The sequence below is a fragment of the Corapipo altera genome, unplaced genomic scaffold (genome assembly GCF_003945725.1).
Source record: "Corapipo altera isolate COAL_440 unplaced genomic scaffold, ASM394572v1 0, whole genome shotgun sequence".
NCBI classification, from domain to species: Eukaryota; Metazoa; Chordata; class Aves; order Passeriformes; family Pipridae; genus Corapipo; species Corapipo altera.
The window spans coordinates 69,690,695-69,712,568 of record NW_020884872.1 but is presented as its reverse complement, the minus strand read 5'-3'; the positions used below and the strand labels follow the sequence as shown (position 1 = coordinate 69,712,568).

The 21,874-nt window shown below is 35.6% G+C and overlaps 1 protein-coding gene across 1 annotated transcript in view; it reads left to right on the top strand.

Moving 5' to 3' along the window:
* The window catches only part of B3GLCT (beta 3-glucosyltransferase), a 56,406-nt gene extending 35,960 nt beyond the window's left edge, over positions 1-20,446 (top strand). Inside the window, exons 8-15 of the mRNA XM_027651403.1 lie at positions 467-530; positions 6,271-6,402; positions 7,281-7,350; positions 11,227-11,340; positions 13,193-13,292; positions 14,250-14,369; positions 15,541-15,685; positions 18,837-20,446. Coding sequence (XP_027507204.1) covers positions 467-530; positions 6,271-6,402; positions 7,281-7,350; positions 11,227-11,340; positions 13,193-13,292; positions 14,250-14,369; positions 15,541-15,685; positions 18,837-19,004 — 913 coding nt within the window. The 3' untranslated portion in view covers positions 19,005-20,446. The remainder of the gene's footprint in view (positions 1-466; positions 531-6,270; positions 6,403-7,280; positions 7,351-11,226; positions 11,341-13,192; positions 13,293-14,249; positions 14,370-15,540; positions 15,686-18,836) is intronic.
* The last annotated feature ends 1,428 nt before the right edge of the window (positions 20,447-21,874 follow it).

Here is a 21,874-nt window from a genome sequence, read left to right as displayed (position 1 = left end):
TCAAGTTCATAGATTTCAGAAGTTGAATGCATCTTACTGTAGCAAGGACTGATGTTTTCAAAAATTGAAAGTGCCTGAACACTCTTCTTTGGAATACACAAAGAAGAGAATATTATCTGAAGTTTGAGATGCTGATCAATATTGAGCTTCAAATGTACTGTTGCTTTTAATTTGTTAAGAATGTACATCTACTCCAGGTGAGAACTTTTTTTTTAGGGCAGGAAAAATGTGTCAGAATGTGTGTGCTGAAAATTAATGTTAACATCATGACACTGGGCTCAGATGAAAAAAATTAATAAGATAAAGAAATATAAGTTGTTTCTTGAGGCAATAACTACAGAAATGTGATTTATTATTTTTCCCCTTATAAAATGGTCAGTAATATACCAGCCACATTTTCCTGCAAACACTAGTGATTGATTTTTTTTGTATGTTTGAGTAAATTTCTTCATCTTTAATTGTATAGGCTTGCAAAGAAGTTGAAGAGCGAACCACTGAAGTCAGACTTTACAATAGATTTAAAGCATGAGGTAAGCAGTGATGTGATGAAAAAGTATATAAAGTTATATATTTGAATGGTGATAAATCAAAATGGAAATATGCCATTTTTCTTAAACATTGCTAGAAAGTTTGACTGCAATAGCATGTTTGATTTCTTTCCCTTTCTTTAAAATATTGTAATATTTTAAAATTATATTTTAAGCTTAGAGGAATTCATTAATAAAATTGCATTCATATATGAATGCGTGCATGATTGTATACAGTAAGGTATATTCTAAGGCTTGCTCCGTAACGAAGGAGAGACTTGCAATTCGTGAAGCATAAGCTGAGGTGAACAGTATCTCAGGTACTAGCCAGCCTCACTCACTTTCTAAATCAGATTCGCAGAGCTAAATATGGTGGGGTTTGCCTTAAATAGTCTGAGGAACCCAACTGTTGTGTGAACAATCAGTGCTGCAAGTTGCAGCATGGAAGCCTGGAACTGTTATTTTTTGTCTCTGGTTTGCAACAGCTTCAACAGGTTGTCACTAGGTATTTCAGACTCTGACTGAAGCATGAGAACAAAGCAGTGGGGGGTGGATCTGGAAGAGTATCACTGCTACTTTTTCTGAAGCTTTTTATTTTTTTCTGCAGCTTTTTTATTTTTTTCTGCATTCAGAATGTTTGTGTAGCACAGGGTTTTGTACTGTGTTTAGTTTTTTCACCCAAGTGAACTTCTGAACCAGCGTGGAAGAGGAGGATGAATCTGGAATAAGCTTGTTGATTTTGACCTGAAAGTGGGTGATATTGAATTAGTTTTAAATATTTTAAAACTCTTGAAAGTCAGCTATGAATTATGGTTCTGGTCCTGAAGAAAACTCACCTTGCTTAAAACCACTGCTGCCATTTCAGATCTTGTAATGTTTATAAACCTCCTCATTTATAACCTAAATCTACAGTGTATTTATAGAGTATAGATTTGTAGCATATTTAAATGAATTTGGGTTGTGGCAACACCATTCTTTCACATAGTTTCCCCTTCTTGACTGATGTATTTCTCATTAGCATTAGGACCTCTCTCAGCTTTCATTTTGCTACATGAACAAGACAGCAAGCTGTTTCTTTCCTCTTGTTAGTTTTTTTCTAAATGCAAGACCTCGGGCTTCACACTCTTAATCTTTTTTTTTTGTAAGACAAAGTCATTCATATATTCCCAATATTCCAGTCTACCTCAGCACTGACAAAGTCTCTAAACAGTGTCATAAAGAAGATCATTAAGAGATATTGCTTTTATGTGCCACAGATTGCTTAATGAAAAACAATTGATCAGTCAACCAGCAAAATGACTTCCATCCACTTCTCATTCTGCTAGTACGTTTTTGCATATGTTTCATTTCAAATTTATTGCCATTGATAACCTAATTCATCCCTGTAATTATTCTTTCTACACAGCCTTGTCTCCCTAGAAACAGTTCCATTTCCCCTCATTTATTTTACAAATCACCAGCTCCTCCCTCTTAAATAATTTTTATCTCTATGTCCTTCTTGCGTGAATCAAGATTGACAACAAATCAAAGGATATAATCTGTTATCTTTAATGATTGTGTGTAATGTTTAAGTTTATGAAGGATGAGAAATGTTTTCAGAAATGTTTTAAGAAATATTTTAGGTTGATAGAGTCCTAATAACATATGCCTCTAGTCTTTGGTATTTTATTGTGCTCTGTATCCTTTTTCTTTTTTCCCATAACATTTATATCACTTCCCTATCTCTCAGATACGGTAAAGGATTTTTGTCATGCTGCTCATTTGTAGGTTGTTGTTTAGACTTTTTGTAACTATATAATATCTAGCATATTCCTTGATGCTTATTCAAAGCTGGAAGAAAAAACTGATTTTTTTGTATGTCTAACACTAGATTTGAACTAGAACTAAGACTATTCTTGTCTTTTTATAGTAAATCCATTTCCATTGTTCTAGTAACAGTGTGTCATCTGCACTATAACCCAAAATAGCACGCTGACCTCACTTCTGAAATCAAATAGCTTTACACCATTCTAAGGCTTTCTATTGCAGATTTCATTTTCCAGTGTGAAATTTTAGCGTATTCTGAATTTTCATAAATAATTAATGTTAAGTTACAGTTGTTAAATATTCCTTGTGCTGCAGGAGCACTGCTTCTTTGTTGGTTCATGCGATAGACTTAACTCTGAATAGCTGAATTCTGAACTAATACAGGGATGACTGGTTAAGAAGATCCAGGAGCACAAGTGATGTGTTCTCCTCTATCCTTCCAGTTTCAGGAAATGATGAGGGAAGAAACAGGAAGAGCCAGCAGACCAGTACCTGGCTCTGAGCCTGGTGTCAATGGCAGAGTTTGAGGTTTTTGATTGTGGGTCAGTTTACATGACAGCAGGGTTGCTGACAACAGATGGGGTACACCTGTCTCAGATGGGGTAAAGGATCTTTGCCCAGGAGTTAGCAGGGGTCATTGAGAGAGCTTTAAATTAGATTTGGAGGGGGAAAGGGATAAAACCTTCACTAGAGATAGGTCTGGGGGCACCACACTGGTGTTTGAGGGACAGTGTGCTAGTGAGGTCCTCCAGTCTGCTGTCTCAGTGGAGGCAGAGGATGGAGATCCATGTGGCAGCAATGACACAAGGTTATTATTGGTGTATTAGAAACCATGGAAGCACTTGAGAGTAGTCACATAGGAATTAGGGTTCTCTCCTCCAAAAAGTGTTGGGATCAATAGCCCAATTGAAATGCATCTACATGAATGCTTATGGCATGGGCAACAAAGAGGGAGAGGCTGGAAGTCATGGCACAGCAGGAAAGCTATACGTAGTTGCCATCTCAGAAACATGGTGGGATAACTGGCTCAACTGTAGTGCCGCAATGGATGGCTATAAACTCTTCAAAAGGAATAGTCAAGGAAGGAGAGGCAGTGGGATAGCCCTCTAGGTCAGGGCTTGGCAAGTGCTTGACCATGGTGTTAATAGGATTGAGTGTTTGTGGGTAATAATCAGGGGGAAGGCCAACAAGGCAGACATTCTGGTGGGATTCTGTTACAGACCCCCCCCAAACAGGATGAAGAGGCAGATTAAATGTTCTGTAAGCAGCTGGGAGTCACTAGCCCTCATTCTCATGGGGGACTCCCACTTACCAGATGTCTGATAGAAATACAATAGAGCAGAGAGGGAACAGTTCAGGAGGTTGCTTCCTGGCACAACTGGTGAGTGAGCGCTGCTGGACCTGCTGTTGGTGAATAGAGAAGGACTGGTGGGTGATGTGATGGTTGGAGGCTCTCTTGGGCATAGTGACCATGAAATGATGGGTTTTATTCTTAGAGAAGTAAGGAGAGGGGGCAGTAGAACTACTGTCTTGGAGATACAAAGGGCAGACTTTGGCCTGTTCAGGACAGTGGTTGAGTAAGTCTCTTAAGAAAGTTCTGAAAGGCAAAGAGTCCAAGAGGGCTGAACATTCTTCAATAAGGAAATAGTGAGGTGTGGGAGCAGGTCATCCCCATGTTCCAAAAGATGAGCCACTGGGGAAGAAGAGTGGCCTTTCTGAACAGAGAGATTTGGCTGGAACTCAGGGTAAAAAGGAGAGTTTAAGACCTTTGGAAGAAGAGGCAGGAAACTCAGCAGGACCACGAGAATATCATGAGGTTATGCAGGGAGAAATGCCCAACTAGAACTTAGTCTGGCTACTGGTGTAAAAGACAACAAAAAATGTTTCTGTAAATACTGTAGCAACAAAAGGAGAGCTAAGGCGAATTTCCACCCTTTATCAGATACCAGAGGGAAACATAGTGACAAAGGATGAGAAAAAAGCAGAGGTACTTAATACCTTCTTTGAATACCTTCTTTGACCCAGTCTTTAATGGTTGGACCAGTTGTTCACAGGGCACCCAGCCCCCTGAGCTGGAAGACAGGGAAAAGGAGGGGAAGTGATCAGTGATCAGGTGCTGCACCACTTAGGTACACCCAAGTCGATGTGGCCAGATGGAATCCATCCAAGGGTACAGAGGGAGCTGGTCGAAGAGCTTGTCAGACCAGTTTCCACCATTTACCAGCAGCCTGGCTAACTGAGGAGATCCCAGTGGACTGGAGGTTAGTAAATGTGACACTCATCTACAAGAAGGGTCAGAAGAAGGATCTGTGGAACTACAGGCCTGTCAGCCTGACTTTAATGATGGAACAGATCATCTTGAGTGCCATCATGTGACCCATACAGGATAATGAGGGGTCAGGCCTAGCCAGCATGGGTTTGTGAAAGGCAGGTCCTGCCTTGCTGTTGTGTATGGCTAAATGGTAGGATGAAGAACCACTTACATTCCAAAATGTGAATGTGGTGACAAGGCAAAATGATAAATTTGGAGATTTATGTGTGTTTATTGGCTGCTCCTTACAGTGAGTGTATCTCTTACATGCCAATTCCCTACTTCACCACTACTTCAAGCATGATCAACAGCATTTGTCTTAATGCATAAACATGAGTGGCAGTTTTCTTCCATATAGTGTCCTTTCCCTTGAGTACTTTGTTGAACTCATATGTAATGCTGGATTCGTCTGTGTTTTCAGAAACATTGCTTATTAGTGAATAATAATGGTTGTAGTCACAGTTGCTGGTAGCCTGCATCTGCTCAATTGCAAGGAAGAATACAGTAATTTAAACTCTTTTCTGTGCAAACTAAATGTTTTTACTTAGCAGTTGAGGTGGTCAAAGGGTGTATGTGTAGTTACAACAGCCCAGCTACAATCAGCAACTTACTAAAAAGTCATTGATTATTTGTGTTCTATTATGTGACTGTGCCCTGTTGAAAATCTTTCAAATCTAGAAGCTTGTTTCAAATACATAATTGTGTTCTAAACTTGACCCAGTCCTAACAAGGCATGTAACAAACTGGCCTTCTATTTCATTCCCTCTAAATTCCAGAAATTACTATGGGCAGGTAGTTGGGATTTTCTGAGGATGTTGAGACCTAAATGAGACAGACAGGAAAATCATAGAATCGCAGAATGGTTTGGGTTAGAAGGGACCTAAAAGATATCTAGTTCCAACCTCCATGTCATGGGCAGGGATGTTAAAAAATAATCATCTATAAATTAGAAGTCTGTGACTGCTTTGATGACTTGGGCTTGTTCAGTCCATACTTAATGGTCTTGGTTCTTCCTGAACAAGGAGGAGAAGGAAATATTATGCCTTCTTAATAATAGCATAATGATCACATGATTTACTAAAAGAGGAGTTGAATTCTGTCCTTAGGCTGGGGGGCTAAAGCTAAAAGTTCCTAAGTAGGCATGAAACAGTGAAAAGGAAACTCATTTTCATTGCTTTTAGTGTGTGCTGGATCTGGCACCATATTAGAGAGGAGAACTTTGCTTGTTTTCCATTCAAGAGTCATTGGGAATATGTGTAAGTAGTATGGGAAACAGAAACTAGAACGCAGGACTAATTTTGCTCCATTGGAGAAGTGTCATTCCTCCTGTAAATTCCAATTGAGTTAGATGGAAGTAAACCTGGAAACCAGATTTCCTACATCTTGAGTATATGTTCAAACTGCTCATAGAATTTCTTCTATAGAAAAAATGTTACGTGTTGGCTCTAGAAACATGAGCAAGAAGTAAGGTATGCAACTAGTTGATTGACTAAGGGACAAGTCTTCTACAGCATTCCATATTCTTTACTTTTCCTGTTAAGTTTACCTTGTAATATGATTTCTTTGCATACCCTGAAAGTTTTTATACAGTGTCATTACTGATATAAATGTTACCTATTTTGACAGATTGCCCTGTACATTTGGCAGAAAGGGGAAGGACCACATCTTACTCCAGTGCCTGAGTTCTGCACAGATGATATGAACTCATATAAAGTTGATAATTGTGCAACAACATTCAGTAATTTTCTACCACTTTGCGTAAGTACCATATTTTAAATATAATTCACTTAGTAAATGTAAAATTCTTAATAAAATGCATAATACTCGACTTCAGAAATCTCAAAATTTAAGAAAATATTTTTCAATGAGTTAAAAAAGACTTAAGAAAGTAGTTTGTTCTGGATATTTCCTAACAGTTAATATTGCAAGTGCTTCAATGGGTCTTTCTACCACAATGTTTGATCAGCACATGATCTGTAAAGTATTTACCCTTACACTTCTGTGAGATACTGAAGTATAGATGATCGTAATACAGTATTTGTTGCCCTGAAGTACAACCCATCTCTTCCACCTCTACGAGAATACATTTGTGTTATTATGACTTAAGTGTTACTGGAGGCCAAAAAGTGTTCCATGCTTCCAGGAGAGAGAAATTCTAGGTGCCAAAAATGATAATAAATAAAAGTGGTCAAATAGTTTATTACAACTGAGAAAATTAAAAGATTTTTAGTGTGTAGCATTTAATCTGCTTTTTCCAAGTGTGATACAATTTAACATGTTCTCATAATGATTAATTTCAAAGAAATTAAAAAAACATTCTTTTTCAGACCTAGTTCATCAAGTTCTTGTACTAATTTTCTTTTCCTAATGGTAAGTGGTTTAGTTCATGTTTAAGTTCTTTATTGATGAAAAATGTATTTCAATTATGTTATTTCAGGAATTTTAAACAACCAGTGACTTTTTTTTCAGTAGATAAAAATGTACTTCCTAATGTATTACTAGTACACTATTCTGTTTGATATGCTATACAATGAAAAGGTATTATCTGTTTTATTATATGTATGGACATGCATATCCTGTGAAGTATTACAGGCAGAGCCTGCACTTAAAGATTGTGTTTTGTTCTGTTCATATAGGGAGAACCAGTGAAAAAGGAAGACATTTTTGTTGCTGTAAAAACATGTCGAAAATTTCATGATGACAGAAGTAAGTTGTTGACTGGTCAAGATACTAGGTTTATGCAATATAGTTCAATTAATGAATATCTGAAAAACAAGCTGATCTTTGCTGTCTCTGTAGCTCTTGGGACTAATATTTGCGAAATCAGCTTGGAAACAGGAAAGTTTCAGAATTATAAACAGCTTATTCTTTAGACAGAATTTTTTTGCTGTTCAGAGTCCTCAGGAGTGCTGTCAAACATTTGGGATGAAAAGTTGTGGTTGTTTGATGTTTCATCATTAGTGATTCTTGGCAAAAAACTTGAAATTTAATATCTAAATTAAAATATGCATGAAGTTAGCTTAAATTGTAAATTGGAGCTCTTGCAATATTAATTAATATAGCAGCTATGAATATCCTTCAGTGACTTTACCCCATATAATTGGTTCACTTCTGTCCTTTGTACTAGCAGTGACAATTGTGCAGCTCTATGGTGACTGATTTAGAAATCTGAACAAGCTGAAAGGTCCCTCATCTCCTCCTTATTTTTGTACTGCCCTCCTCTCCAGTAAAAGATTGAGCAGCTTATGTTGTCATATTCCTTCTGGCTGTTGTCACACTATGCAATTCAATGTGCACATGTGTTTTATAATGCTTCCAACGGGAAATTTTGTCTCTTGTAGATATTTGGTCATATGTAGTACTTTGTCCAACCTGTGACCCAGATTAAGAATCTCCTAAGTGTGTGAAACGCTATGGCATGTTTCATTTGAAATTGTAGTGTTATACAAGTAATGATAATCACCAGAAAAATAGGACTTTGATATCCATGCTAAGAACAACAAAAAGAAAACCTAGCACCACCCAACAAGATACATGCAGTGAGCATTAACTTCCTTCTCATAGGCATGGAAAATAAAGACAGAGAGAGACACTCAGCTTCAGCTAATACACAGTAATGCTCAGATAAGTTGAGCTAGATCAAGTATTGCAGGAAAAATTCTATTCTAAATCTGCTGATTTAGCAGAAGACACTCTACTTACTAGATGCCACCTACCAGTGCATTCTAGTTTACTTCTAGACATTTGTTAATAAAGAAATTCAGGAATAGATTTATTTCCAGGAATTTGAGTTTTGTGTGCTCTTTAATACTGCAGGTGCATAATATTGTCACCATTAGGCTTAGTTTGTTTATAAGCGTAATTTAAAGTAATTATAATTGACAAAAAAATTGAAAATTAAGTAATGGTTAGTAGATGTACCAAATTTGGGGGTGGGGGGGAGATTGCCACACATATTGTCAGAGGACAGGATGAAGAGAAAAGTTCTTTTCTTAACTAAGTCTGGTTAAAAGCAGATTATTTTTTTTTTCATAATAAGATTTATGAATTATTATTTTTAATGCTACTGCGCTTGAAGACACCTTTTTAGTATTTTAATAACCTAATCATTAGGCTATCTTTAAAGTAGCTTTTGACAAAACAAAATTGACTGTCCTGTAATTGGAGTTCACTGAAGAGTTCTCCTTTCTGGATCCATGTTTATTTTCTTACATCAAAATTTGAAAAAAATCAAAACAAAACAACCTAGAAAGTCAGACAATAACATAAGGCTTCAAAAAGATAGCGTAAACATCCTTCAGGAAACAGCTGTTGAAGACTGAGGAAAATTCTTGAACTTTCCTCACAGCTTCCAGTGTTATGCAATAGAGGATAATCTTACTCAAGATTTTGAAAGATTAATGAATGCCAGCTTCAGAGAGCTCTTTTTACCTGGTAAGTCATTCTTTATTGTATGCCAAAAACTACATTAGTGCAGCTTTTAAGCTTGGAAATTGATGTGCTTTTAAAAGCAGCTAAATTTTACCTCAGAATTTACTTCAGATACAACTCTTCTTACACATAGCATACGGAGTTATAAAAGAAATTTTCAAGACTGCAAACATGGATCAAGGTTCTAGAAACTGCACAAATAAAATGTCATTAAAAGCATAGAGCTGACCTCTATAAATATCTCTAGTGGTATTAAAATTTTGATGTGATCACAAGTATTAATACGTTGATAAATATTTGCATTAGCATCTAGCCCAAAATTTCATATAGTTGTTCTTTCTTTGGAAGATACAAGTTGCTAGAAATGACAAAGTATTATGGGATTCAATTTACAGTAGATATTAGTCTGGTGGTGACACTTCCATCAAGACAAGAAAGGAAAAGAGAAAGACACTTTAGCTAGTAGCCCCCTTGCTAGACCATTTAACTGAGGTGAGGTTCAAGTCCTTGCTTCAGTGAACATACTTCATTTATATGCAGAAGGGGACTCATTCCACTGAAGAAATTGAGAGGCTCAGTCTGTAATGGCCAATATTTCAGTATGTTAAAGCACCCTGCTGAGTTTCTGGTCCTTGTTTGGAGAAAGGTAAAACAACCTTTACAGATGTGTCTCTTCTACAAGGTGAAGGTTGGACACTTTTGTATATCTGTGATACTTCTGGGACCTTGTTCTCTGAAAGCTTTTTTTGTTCTTTTAAAAAAACTTTTAAACTTTTAAAAGCGGGATGGACCATTGCACACTGCTATGGAAATGATTTTTTTTCCAAATATTAAAACCTGTCCATTAGTGCATTGAGTTCCTGTTACTCTGTCTTAACACTAAAATGAAATAAAAGGTAACTTATCAAACTGACTATTGGCAGTCAAGAATAATTAATCCTTCAAGTTCTTGTGTGGTCAGAGTACAGGGAAGTGAGGAAGTAGCTATGCAGCAAACATTAAATTAGGCGATGGATGATTCTAGCAAGAGACTAAAATGAATTGTTCACAAGCATCGAAGTTATATAACAGCAAAGGGAAGTTATATGAATATTTCCTCCATTTAGAGCACTAGCTGCTACCAGGGAGACCTCCTGGATGATGTCAGAGAACATAAAGCAGAGAAACAATGACAGCAGAATGCACAGTGTTTCAGAGTACTTGTTCATCTAAGGTCTGACCACTTAATTTTTAAGATGGAAAAGAGATGATTATTTTAATCTGATAGTTTTCTTCCATACACCCTGCAGATGGTTGGGGTTTTTTTGTGTTACATTCACTTCTGGATGTAATTTAAACGTTCACAGCATCATTGTTAGAATTCTGTGTGATCAATTTTAAATGTTGATGTGAAATGCCAAACTAATAAGAAAAGGGTTGCTTTTGTAGAGAAGCATTAAGTAATCCTCCTTTGAACAGAATCTCCATGGGATCAGAATTGGTTGTATGATATATATAAATTACACAAATATTTTTATTTATAAATAAATAATAAATATTTATACATTTATAACAGGAATGGTTATAAAATGCTCTGTGAGTGTGTCTCCATAGATGGGTGCTTTTGAGCATTAATATGACGTTGCTGCCAGATAGGATGTGTATAACACAAGCGTAACATTTCCAAATGCATATTTGGTCTGTTTCTAATTCAGAACATTTTATACGCTGTACAGTTGGATGTGTTGTTTCTAAAATGTGGCAGTTTCAATACTGGAAGTAGGATTGATTTCTGATTGTGTTTGTGCTGATGTGTGCTATGAAGTCTACCATAGCAAGTGTAAAAGTAATGAATTCTACGCTTCGGTTAGCCAAAATGTAAATATCACAGTTTTCAATGTAATATGAAACTATAGTCATATTTTAAAATAATTTTTTATCATGTATATAAAACTGTCCTGACTGGCTTTCATAAAGGTATAAAATTGGTTCTAAGTATTATGGGAAAGAAAACAGAATGAACATTTGGAACCATAGTGCTGTATTTGAAACACCATTTTTATTACCATGCAAAGGAATGTGGTTAACAATAAATGGTTAACATAAATTTTTTGATCAAGTACTTGTTTTAATCAAGTTACTTATGTCTTAATGTCAATCATTGTTTTGCAGTACCAGTTGTAAAGCAGACTTGGGAAAGAGAAGCTGCCCTTATTGAATACTACAGTGATTATGCAGACATGTCCATTCCTACTATAGATTTAGGCATACCTAATACTGACAGAGGTGAGCTATAGACTATTGTTGTCAGTTTTGCACAAATAACTGTCTGAAGAAGTTAAGTTTTATGGATGATATGTGTATTTCATGTAAAGTATGTAATTTAGAAATTATGTGTGCAGCGCATCTGTGCAGCCTAAAAAGAATGCTTTTGCCTCAGGAAATGGATGGAGAGTACATTGGGAGTTCCCCTGTGTAGGTAACATGTTCTTTATAGTAAGAACCTAAATACTGTGAGTATGAAAGCATGGTACACTGATATACTCCAAGACAAAAAAATTGGTGTAAGAGTAATTGGGGTAAGAGTAATAACTCTTCAGTTACTGATGATCTTGAGTAAGATCATCAACAGTAGCAGAAGTCATAAATTTATTTCAAAAGACCTTAGGCAGTGCCAGCTGAGCACAAACTGCTTGCCATGTGGTTTTCAGATATTAAATTCTTGTGCCTAGTATGTCTTGGTTTAAGCACAAAAACTAAATGTTAAGATTTAAATGTTTGTATGTCAAATAATGGGGTTTTAAATTAATTTACTTCGTGTTTGAATAGAAAAAATACTATGGATATTCTTTCATGAGTTTAGTAATTTTGATTTTTTTCTTTCATTTGATCTGTTTTTCTTAGGCTTATAGTCTACAGGCTGTACCTTCTGAATTAGAGGTGTCCAAGCAGTGGCCTTTTAGCTTTATCTGACCCACTAGGTCAATTGTTCTGATCTCTGGGTTATTTCTGCCCTTCTTCTTTGTCCTCCACAGGGTCTGTTAGAAGCAGAGATAGAATAGGCAGGGATTTCTATTTGCACAGGTACAGTGGGACATATGCAAACAGAGCGTGTTTTCAGGAGGCAGCAGGCCTGGTGGGCGTATGTGGAACATCTGTAGAAGCCATCCCCAGTATTTCTAGTTATGCCAGGGGGAAGGGACCTTCCACATTTTGTGATGAAATCAAATATAGAAATCTTGACTCTAATTTTCTAAATGTACATACATCAGTCTACTTTTAGTTCACAGTTTCACAAAATCAACACAGCCAGGACTTCCTTCATTTCTTAAGCATTTCTTATGGCATTTTCTCAAAAACATTTAAACTGGAAGTAGCTTCAAATATAATATCCTATCCTTATTTTTAATGTTTATTAATTTTAATATTGATGGTGACAATTGCTTACACAGCCAACTGTGTTGAATAAAGACTAACTGCAATTAGTTTTTTCCGAGATCTAAAGAACATTCAGTAGAAATCTGAAACTCCTTGTTTTGTCCTGCTCATTCTGAACAAGGGTGTTTCACTTCTCCATTCCTAGTAAAGGGTGTCTTACTCCTCCAGCTTCATTATAGTTTTGTGATAAATATTAAGACCTTTCCTTGGGGGGCAGTTATCAGGACCTGAGTTGTAGTGATGAATACGGTAGATTAATATAGATCTAACTATTTATATAAAGGCAATGGATCTGCCTGATGCATCATGAAATGCTATGAAAATATCTTGGAGTATTTTGCAGAACATGTATCTATCACAGTCTCCTAATTTTACAGTTTTGGAAATTAAAAGCAGCAGTCTGTCCAGTATTGTCCAACAGCTTAACAGGATAGTTGGAATAAAGGTTATTTTTAATTCAAAGAATTAAATCCTTCAAAAGTGTGTTCCTGCATAGAAAGCAGTGGTTGTGCTGGAGCAGTTTGTACAAATACCATTCTGCATAACAAAGATTGTAACTTAAACTCGCATCTCCAATATTTTGGCAGTCATTTCCAAAATGTTTTACATAGTGCAGTAGAACATTTATTTAATTAATAATAGTTTATTGTAAAATCCTACTTTATTTAAATGTATATTGTGTTAATTTCTCTTTCTTTAGGTCACTGTGGGAAAACCTTTGCCATTTTGGAAAGGTTTTTGAATCATACCTCTCCCAGAACCCCTTGGTTAGTCATAGTGGATGATGACACGCTGATAAGGTATAAATTTCATTACTGCAGGATTTACCACTGCTTATGCCAATAAAAGTTTTAGCAATATTCATCTATTCTTCTGTATTCAAGAGATATGCCTGTTTTATTAGTTACATATCTTTATATTTCTTCAAGAAAAAAACTGTCACTTCAGCATTTTTTGATGGATATTAAAATCAGTGTAATCTTGTAACTTGGTTAAAACTATGCATATTAGTATTTTCATGTAATCATATAGTCTGAATATGATTACACATTGGTTCCTCAATATAGGTATGTCTGAGCTGATTGGTTTTAGTCATTGACTAATATGCTTTCTAAGACGTATTTCTCACATAAATGTGCAGAAAAAAGGTTCCATAAGCTAAGGTCAGTTGTCCAAGCTACCCAGAATGATGTTCAGAGACTTACCTTTGTTAGAAAATTAGATTCCATTCACGTTAAATCTGACACTGCAATATAAGCAAAAAAAAGGCACAGTGATCAATGAGCAGAATCACATGGACATGAACATAAGCAGTTCAAGACAATACTTTACATGCAATTATGTCGCAGAAGAATTTGGAAGAGGATGTAACTGTAGATAGAGCAGCGTTCATATAACTAAAACTACCTTTTGTTTTTCAATTTGTGAATGTTCATGGGTAATTTGCAAAGATCTTACCATTGACTGGAAAAAATAATTTCATTTTCTCTGAGATGAGGTTCACTTTTGCTGACAAACTTTACCTACCTCAGAAAAATATTTTAAGCTACTTGATTCATCACTTGACCAAAATTGGCTGTCATATGTTATATAATCCATCGTAAATGTCTAACAGTTTGTGTCTCTGGGATTTTTTGGTAGAATTTCTCAATTTCTCCTGGTATCTTTGTGCTACTTACTAGAATGCCATTTAAGGTAGCAATATGTTTCCAAATGAAGTTTTACAAGATTTTTTTTAATGGATTTTCATATTATAGTATCTTCAGACTCCGAAAATTACTCAGCTGCTATGACCCAAATGAACCAGTATTTCTTGGAGAGCGTTACGGTTACGGCTTGGGAACAGGAGGATACAGTTATATCACTGGCGGAGGAGGGTAATTTATTTAAACTCCTACTGAGATCTACATTAGCTCCTCTTTTGAGTGCAAATGTTTTAAATTACAACACAAATCAGTTTCAATAGAAACAGTGATGTTTCCCCCAAATATGTGCAATCTACCTCACACCTTCTGTGTAGCAACACTAGCTGGTCCCAAGTCCCAACTCTTCCCCCTTGCCCCCAGGCTCTAGTTTATTGTTCCCTCTCTGTTTGTGCTGACTCATACGACTTCCTATTGTACTCTATTTTTTTTTTCATTTTATTATATATGCAGTCTTCAAAGTTGCAATGATATTGATGGAGTTTCTTGCTGCTTTAATCTGACAATATTCTAAGGTCGGTCTTTTTGCCTTAGCATTCAGTATTTGTAGAAGTTTTACCATATCCCAGTGTCAAACGAAGGATTATCATACAGTGAATGAACTCATGAAGCCCTGCAGCAATTTCAGAGTGAATCTTTTTAATATAATTTGTAGTAGCTAGAGTACCCTTTATTCTGATTGGACTGGGTGGATAGAGTAACTTAAAGGCATCTATGGAACACTAGACAAGTTTGTAGTCCCTCAGATGTTGAACTTAAGATATCAACATGTTCCTGATCTAATTAAGGCTTATTTTAGTGATACTGATCTAACAACTCTAGGCTCTCGTTGATATTTAGATGAGCAGCAAAGTTAGGATGAACAGAAAAACCTTGCAATGGCTTAAAGGAACATTTTTTCAGTTATGGAGACAAATCTGTCTAATAGATGATTCAAGGAATGACAGTTTAAGTTTAAACTTCTTTTCAGCTAATGGCTACATGATAACTAACTGGACAGTACATTTGAGTAAGACAGAGAACATCTCTTTCGCATCCGAACCAAATTTAGGAGGAATTATCAGCTGTGGTAAAAATGGTGGATAGCCAAGTTATTGTTGGAATAACTATAATTGGCATAATTGGTATAATTAATTTACATTCTGTAAAGTAATTATCTTTCAGAAAATGCCTCGCACCGTTTGTCAGTTCCGACTTCTCAGATTTTAAAATTTCCAATGTGTTGTATCAGAGGGCTACATTTGGTCTTGCAACTTTATGTCATTCAGCAATATTTATTAATTACAGTATTTGGCTTCTTTAATAGCTATTGTCTTATATATTTCATGTGGGTTTTTTTATTCAGGATGGTTTTCAGCAGAATAGCTGTTCAGAAACTGCTTGCTAGTAAATGCCGGTGTTACAGCATGGACGCGCCTGATGATATGGTCCTTGGGATGTGTTTCAGTGGCCTAGGAATCCCTATAACACATAGTTCACTTTTTCATCAGGTCAGAGAGTTATTTCTAAGTATTTAAAATATATTGCATTTTTTAAGTGTACATATAAAGCAGAACTCATAAGTACTGCAAACTTGAATAATATGTAATAACAGTAACCAAGATGCTGCTGCTATACATTGTTTCTCTGCAGAACAAGATTGATCAGGCAAATAAGAACATTCTGAAAGCATGGATTACTATAATGCTTTACTAGTTATGATATTTCAGTTAACCTATAACTACATGTTATAAAAAATGCAGAGGTGGGTATTTTGAAAAACAAATAGAATTAGGAGCCACATGCTTTGAATAGTTGTCATATGTCCTCTAAGAAAAGAAAAAACCTCACAATACAATACTTTTTTCTTCAGGTAATGGAAAACTGACCGTGAATTTTTTCAATAAATCTGCCTTGTCTGCTTACCCAACTTTTTTATTGATTCAGTATTTACTATTCTGAAATATCTCATTAGTGAAGATAGATCCCACAATATTTAACAAGCTATCTGTAGTGTCAGGGTGGAAAACACGATACATTGAGGCGTGTAGAGATTTTCTGCCTTGTAAACCAAATCCTTCTATGGTATTAACAAGAAGCACTAAAGATTTTTTTTTTTTGAAGTGCACAACTTTTTTAAAAATCAGCATGTAAATCAGTGTAGTGTTTGGTATTTTTCAAGTGTTGGTCCAGTTTAAAAACTGGGAAGACCTACTTATCTGAATATGAACTGAGATTAAGATAAAAGGCTACTTGAGAATTAGTAAATTACCATGTGGTTCCAAGTAGCTGTCAGTGGAAGGGGGGGTGTTCATTTGAATTACCAGTTTTTCCTATGTAAAGTTCTCTTCTCTTTCTGATTACATTTTCTATTTAGAGAAATCTGAAGACTGAGAACACACTATTCAATACTTTAATTCCTTGTCCATATAAAAAAAAATCATATCTGTTTACTTTCCTATTTTGTTTATCATTGCTTACTCTTTTAAGTATAAAAAGAAAGCATGTCATGCATCTTATAAAATCAACAGTTATTGAATAGTTTGTACTTGCACAGATGTTTTAAAAAAAACCCAAACCAACCTACTTAAAGTGGAATTGGAAAGAACAGAACTCATTTTATAGATTAAAAAAACAAAGCACCTCCTTGTAATCCTTGCTGGTGTGCATTTATACTGAATTGACACTGAATCGATACTGAATCACTGTAAAAGTGAAATCCTAGCAGTTTGATTTTCCACATAGAAAATTGCACTTGATTTGTAATTCATCACTTTTGCTTATAACAAATTCTAATTTGACATACCTTGAACAAAAATTAACCCTGGGGAGAAAACTACTGAATAAAAATTGAATGTCCTTATTCTGCAAATTCCACTATTATGCAAATGAGAAAAAACCGAGAAGACCAATTTTGGATTTTCTGTCAACCAGAAAATTATTTTTTTAAGGCTTGACTGAAATATGATATGTGATGTTCCTTGAAGTACATGAATTCAAAATTGTTCTTAGATATTTATTATGAAACAGAAGCAAAAATATCTTTGTCCTTAGCATGTCTGTGATGTAACAGTGTTTGCTCACTCCTACTGTTTTCCTGTTAGCTACATGCTAAGGTAGATGCATACGTGTTCTGTAACTTGTTTCAGAGGCTTTTGACATGATGAGTCTCTTAAAGAGAACAGGAACCTTCCCATGTTGAGTAGCAGCCAGGATTGTGATCTTAAATGTTCAATCTGTCCACGACCAAGTATATGGGTTTTCTAAAATACCAAATACAAATTCTAGAAAAGAAAAGAAAAAAAGAAAAGAGCAAATATTACAATAATAGATTCCACAAAGTGTAGGGAGAGAAGAAGAAATTCAGAGAGTTTCATATCTTTTAAGTTTAACCACCTATAAAGCTATATGATTCTCAGAGAGCAATGTAATAAAAATTATACAAAACACCAAAATTTTCTATATAGCTCAATACAAAGCTGTTTGATTTTTCAAACAGCAAAAATCTTTGGTCCCAGATATCTAAAAATTACCTCTATCCGAAGTAAATTCTTCAGATTTTTGAAACCTACATGTTCTTCAAAGTGTGTTTCAAAAGTCTTGAGGGATATAGGCTGCCTCTTGATTTCTCCAGTGGAGTTTTTAAAAATAAGCACTCTGTGGTTTAAATATCAAAATTTAAAAAGCCACCAGCAACACATTCAGATTTCTTAATGTCAAATTCTGTTGCCTAATTTTATGACTGGAGTATATACAGAACTGCATGAAGAACACTGCATGTAGAATTCATAGATGCCACCATAAGTAGGTGAAGTGTGCAGTACTGAATCAGTTACTAGCTTAGGCATTAGATCAATTGTTTGGTATCCAAATCGCTCGATTTTCTTTGTGCACTTTACATCTAGAAGAAACAACAAAAGTTTGCCTTTTGTGCATTTCTCTTTACAAAGACTCTATCTATGATGACAAAATGTAGTTATTTTATCAGGAGCCAGTAAAGGTGGGGCTTTTTTATATGATGATGCACTTATGAGCCATTAAACTGCCAGAGGAAATGAAACACGCATGGTGCATTTAGACAGCAGCTGCATCATGGAGCTGTGTTGTAATTCTGTCTGGTTTGATACAACCTGATAAAGAATAACAATGCAGTTTTCTGGCACCACAATGTATCCCACATTTGAAACCTTTACCTAGCATAAAACTTCATGTGTTTTGGCTGTTTATGGGCTTATTAGGATCCTACAATCACACTGGCAGGGCTGGCAACTCTCATTAAGAGGAGGAGGAAGAGAATATGACTTAAATTTATTTTGTCATTACTGAGCCAAACCTGCGTATTAAAAAAGATGCAATACAAACTACACTGTCACTTGTTTTCATAGATGGTGACCATTTAATCCCAAGAAACAGGACATATTTAATATCAGTGTACTTCACTCATAGCATGATGACTGCAGTGCGAGTTGAAGGTTTAAACTAATGCCTATCGATGGATTTAATAGAATGACGTAAAAGCCCCTTTCTTGCCATCTTGCATGTTTTATCAGTGCTACATGGCTTTGTTATGTTACAGAGGTCATTGAATGGTGATGCTTTCTCCTTTTAAAATTATTCTTGATCACTGAGTATGAGTGGTTTTGCTTTATTCTTTCATCTTAGGCAAGGCCAATGGACTACCCAAAAGACTACCTCTCTCACCAAATTCCAGTATCATTTCACAAGCATTGGAATATTGATCCGGTGGAAGTGTATTTCACATGGCTGGCACCAAACACAGAAGAATCACATAATGGAAAACAAGTTGGATATAACAGAGAAGATTTATAAGCAGTAGAAGAATGTAAGTTCTGCAGATGACAGACAGTACTGTGATTTTTGTTTTGTTTCCACTTTCTTCTTCTGTTCATGACGTAAGAAGGCAGTGTTTTGTTCCTGTTGGTTGCATCTCCTCAGAACAATGGAAGAAGGCACTTAAATGACTTCGGGGTTCTTTTGCTTTTGTATACCAATGAACTTGATACACATTTAAAATATCTTGTACAACTTTACCTGTGTTCTGATTTGGACTTGGGTCAGACAGCATCAATTTACATTTCCTTCCTTTATTCTCTCAAAAGCTGAAGTTATGTATTTGGGAGCCTAACATTGAATATGTGTTGAACATCTATTGAACATCATCTCTCACTGACCTACAGAAAACAGTTCTCTAAAATGTTCTGAAACACTTTCTTAATAAATCATAGAGAAAAGTTGACTTTTTTTCTGTGACCGGGCTCTAGATTGTGTGAAGGCTGTGCTCCTTTATGCTCATTTCATATAGAAATACTGTAATTTCCTGAGGTAGTTGGACCAGGCACGACCCACTGTTGTACATTTTAAGTTTATTGGCATTTGTGTGGAATGTCCTGTACAAAATGGAAAAAAAAAGGTTAAGGACAGGGATTTCTTAAGTGACCACGGGAGGTCACTGTGGCTCCTTTTGAAACCTAAGTCACTGTGCATCTATTTGGCAAGTATAAATGTAACTCTTAAGGATTTTTTCAGAACTAACACTTCAGTATTTCTGATGTGTGCATTTCAATAGCGTATGGATGCCACCTTTAAAAAGTTTGTAGTATTCCTAATTTATGTCATCAAGATAGGTGATTTTATGCATACAACATGTAAAGAGTGATTCATATTTAAAATGTTCTTGAATTTTTTTTTAGTAATTCAGTTTTGTAAAAATATTTGTATGAAAATTGGCTTTAGTATGTTCTAAACTAATTTTTATATTGTAAAACTGCTTCTTTTAAGATGACAGTATATGACATTTGTATGCTGTTATTTAACTTGGCTTGCTATATTGTTACCAAATACAGGGTCTTAAAGCCATACTGCTGAAGTAACTTGTGTTTTAGTTTCTTTTAGTAGGTTCTAAAATTGATTCCACTCCAAAGAAAAACAATACTTGCTCTATAGTCAAAGTAGGGGAACCACCGATTCCGGTTTTGGTAATTACCAAGGTTGTGTATACACATTTGTTTGTAAATGTAGCTTGTGGAATTTTAAGCATTGAATAGCAAGCACATATTTATCATAGATTCAAATTCTGGTTAAGTAGGAGCAATCCATGTTTTTTTTCTTCCCACACTATCAGTGCCTTAAACAGTAGACATTTTACTCATACCAGAACTATGTTCTCCAGTACCATGGGTGAATTGTTAATTATGTTTACTGTTTAGAACTGTGACAGTTGAAAGCTGAATAAAAACATTCTTTAACCTTTTGCACTTTCTTCATCTTTGCAAACCAAGTACAGGATTCTTTAAGCACCAGTGAAATAATTTTACCACTTTAATTGTATTTATTGTCAGTTGTACTGAAAGGCATCTTTTTTTTTTTTTATTTTCTGTCCAGACATACTTCTCCAGATTAAGTTAATTTTCAGTCTCTGGTTTTGTGCAAAATGAACTTTTTCAATGAACACCTCATGTGATTGAGAATCTTGATGATATCACAAAATATATGTCATTATCAAATTCTCCAAAGGTCTTGCAACACAGTCCAGACAGTTCCAACTTCCAGTTGGTGATATTTAATCTCTCCTTGGATCTGGTAGAGGCAGATTAGATCAACAAAAGATGATTAGCTTTGGGTCCAGGCTGTGTTTTACTTGTAGGCTGCTGTCTTATTTAAAGCTGGGGAACCATTGACTCACTGATTGACTACTTAGTTGGACTTTTATTTCTGATCCGACAAATGTAATAGTAGCTGTCTTAAAATCCGTTTTTTCCCTTGCTGTTAGCCCTGGGGTTTACTGCAAGGATTCAGGAGGTATTAGTAACCATTAGACTTCTGATTTTAGTCTTCAGTTTTGAAAGCAACAAAGCCATAATTTACTCAAGTATTCTGCCCCCAAAACTCTGACTTTTGAGACACAGCTAATTATATGCAACCCTGACACAAGCAGAATGACAAAAGAGACCTTTTAGTCCACCAAGTAAAAAAACTAGATTTTTTCAAGGAGAGGATTCCAAAGAGTTTCTATAAACAAGATGTAAAACCTGCTATATTAACTTTAGTTTCAGAAGACTCAGGATGATCGTTACTAGTTGAAACCTAAAAACAAAATGGTGTGTTAATGAGCCTGAACAGTGATGATGTTTCTAATGGAATTCAAGTGGATTATAAATGGTGTTATGTTAAAGCAAACCAATAGAAGGGGCATTCACAACTCACTTTGTAACAGGCAGGTTAAAATGGGACTGCAAAATTGATTGGAGTTTCCTTTTTTGGGACATTCCAGGATTGTGACATAAAAAAGAAAATTGACTGGTTTTAATGTTTATAACATAAAAAATTGCCATGTGTTAGGATCTTTCTTTCACAGAATTCTTTTGATAATTTGGTTGGTTGGTTAATCTGCTTTCAGAAGCCAAAAAACCCCTTGAAATACTGCCTTCAATATAGCATATATATAAATGAGTGATGCAGTATTTGAGGCCCACATTTGATCACAAGTGAGAATGAGGACTCTGAATCTGTTTTTATTTCCCTGCATCTGCAGATGGCCCAGGCATGGAGGGACCCAAAAAGATCTGACCTTGATCTCTTCCTCTGCGGTTAGGACAATGGGCAAGAGTCTTGAGGCAGCTTGCAAGCTGGGTAACTTTCATTTTGTGCTGGAAGACTCTACCCTAAAAACAGCTCTAATG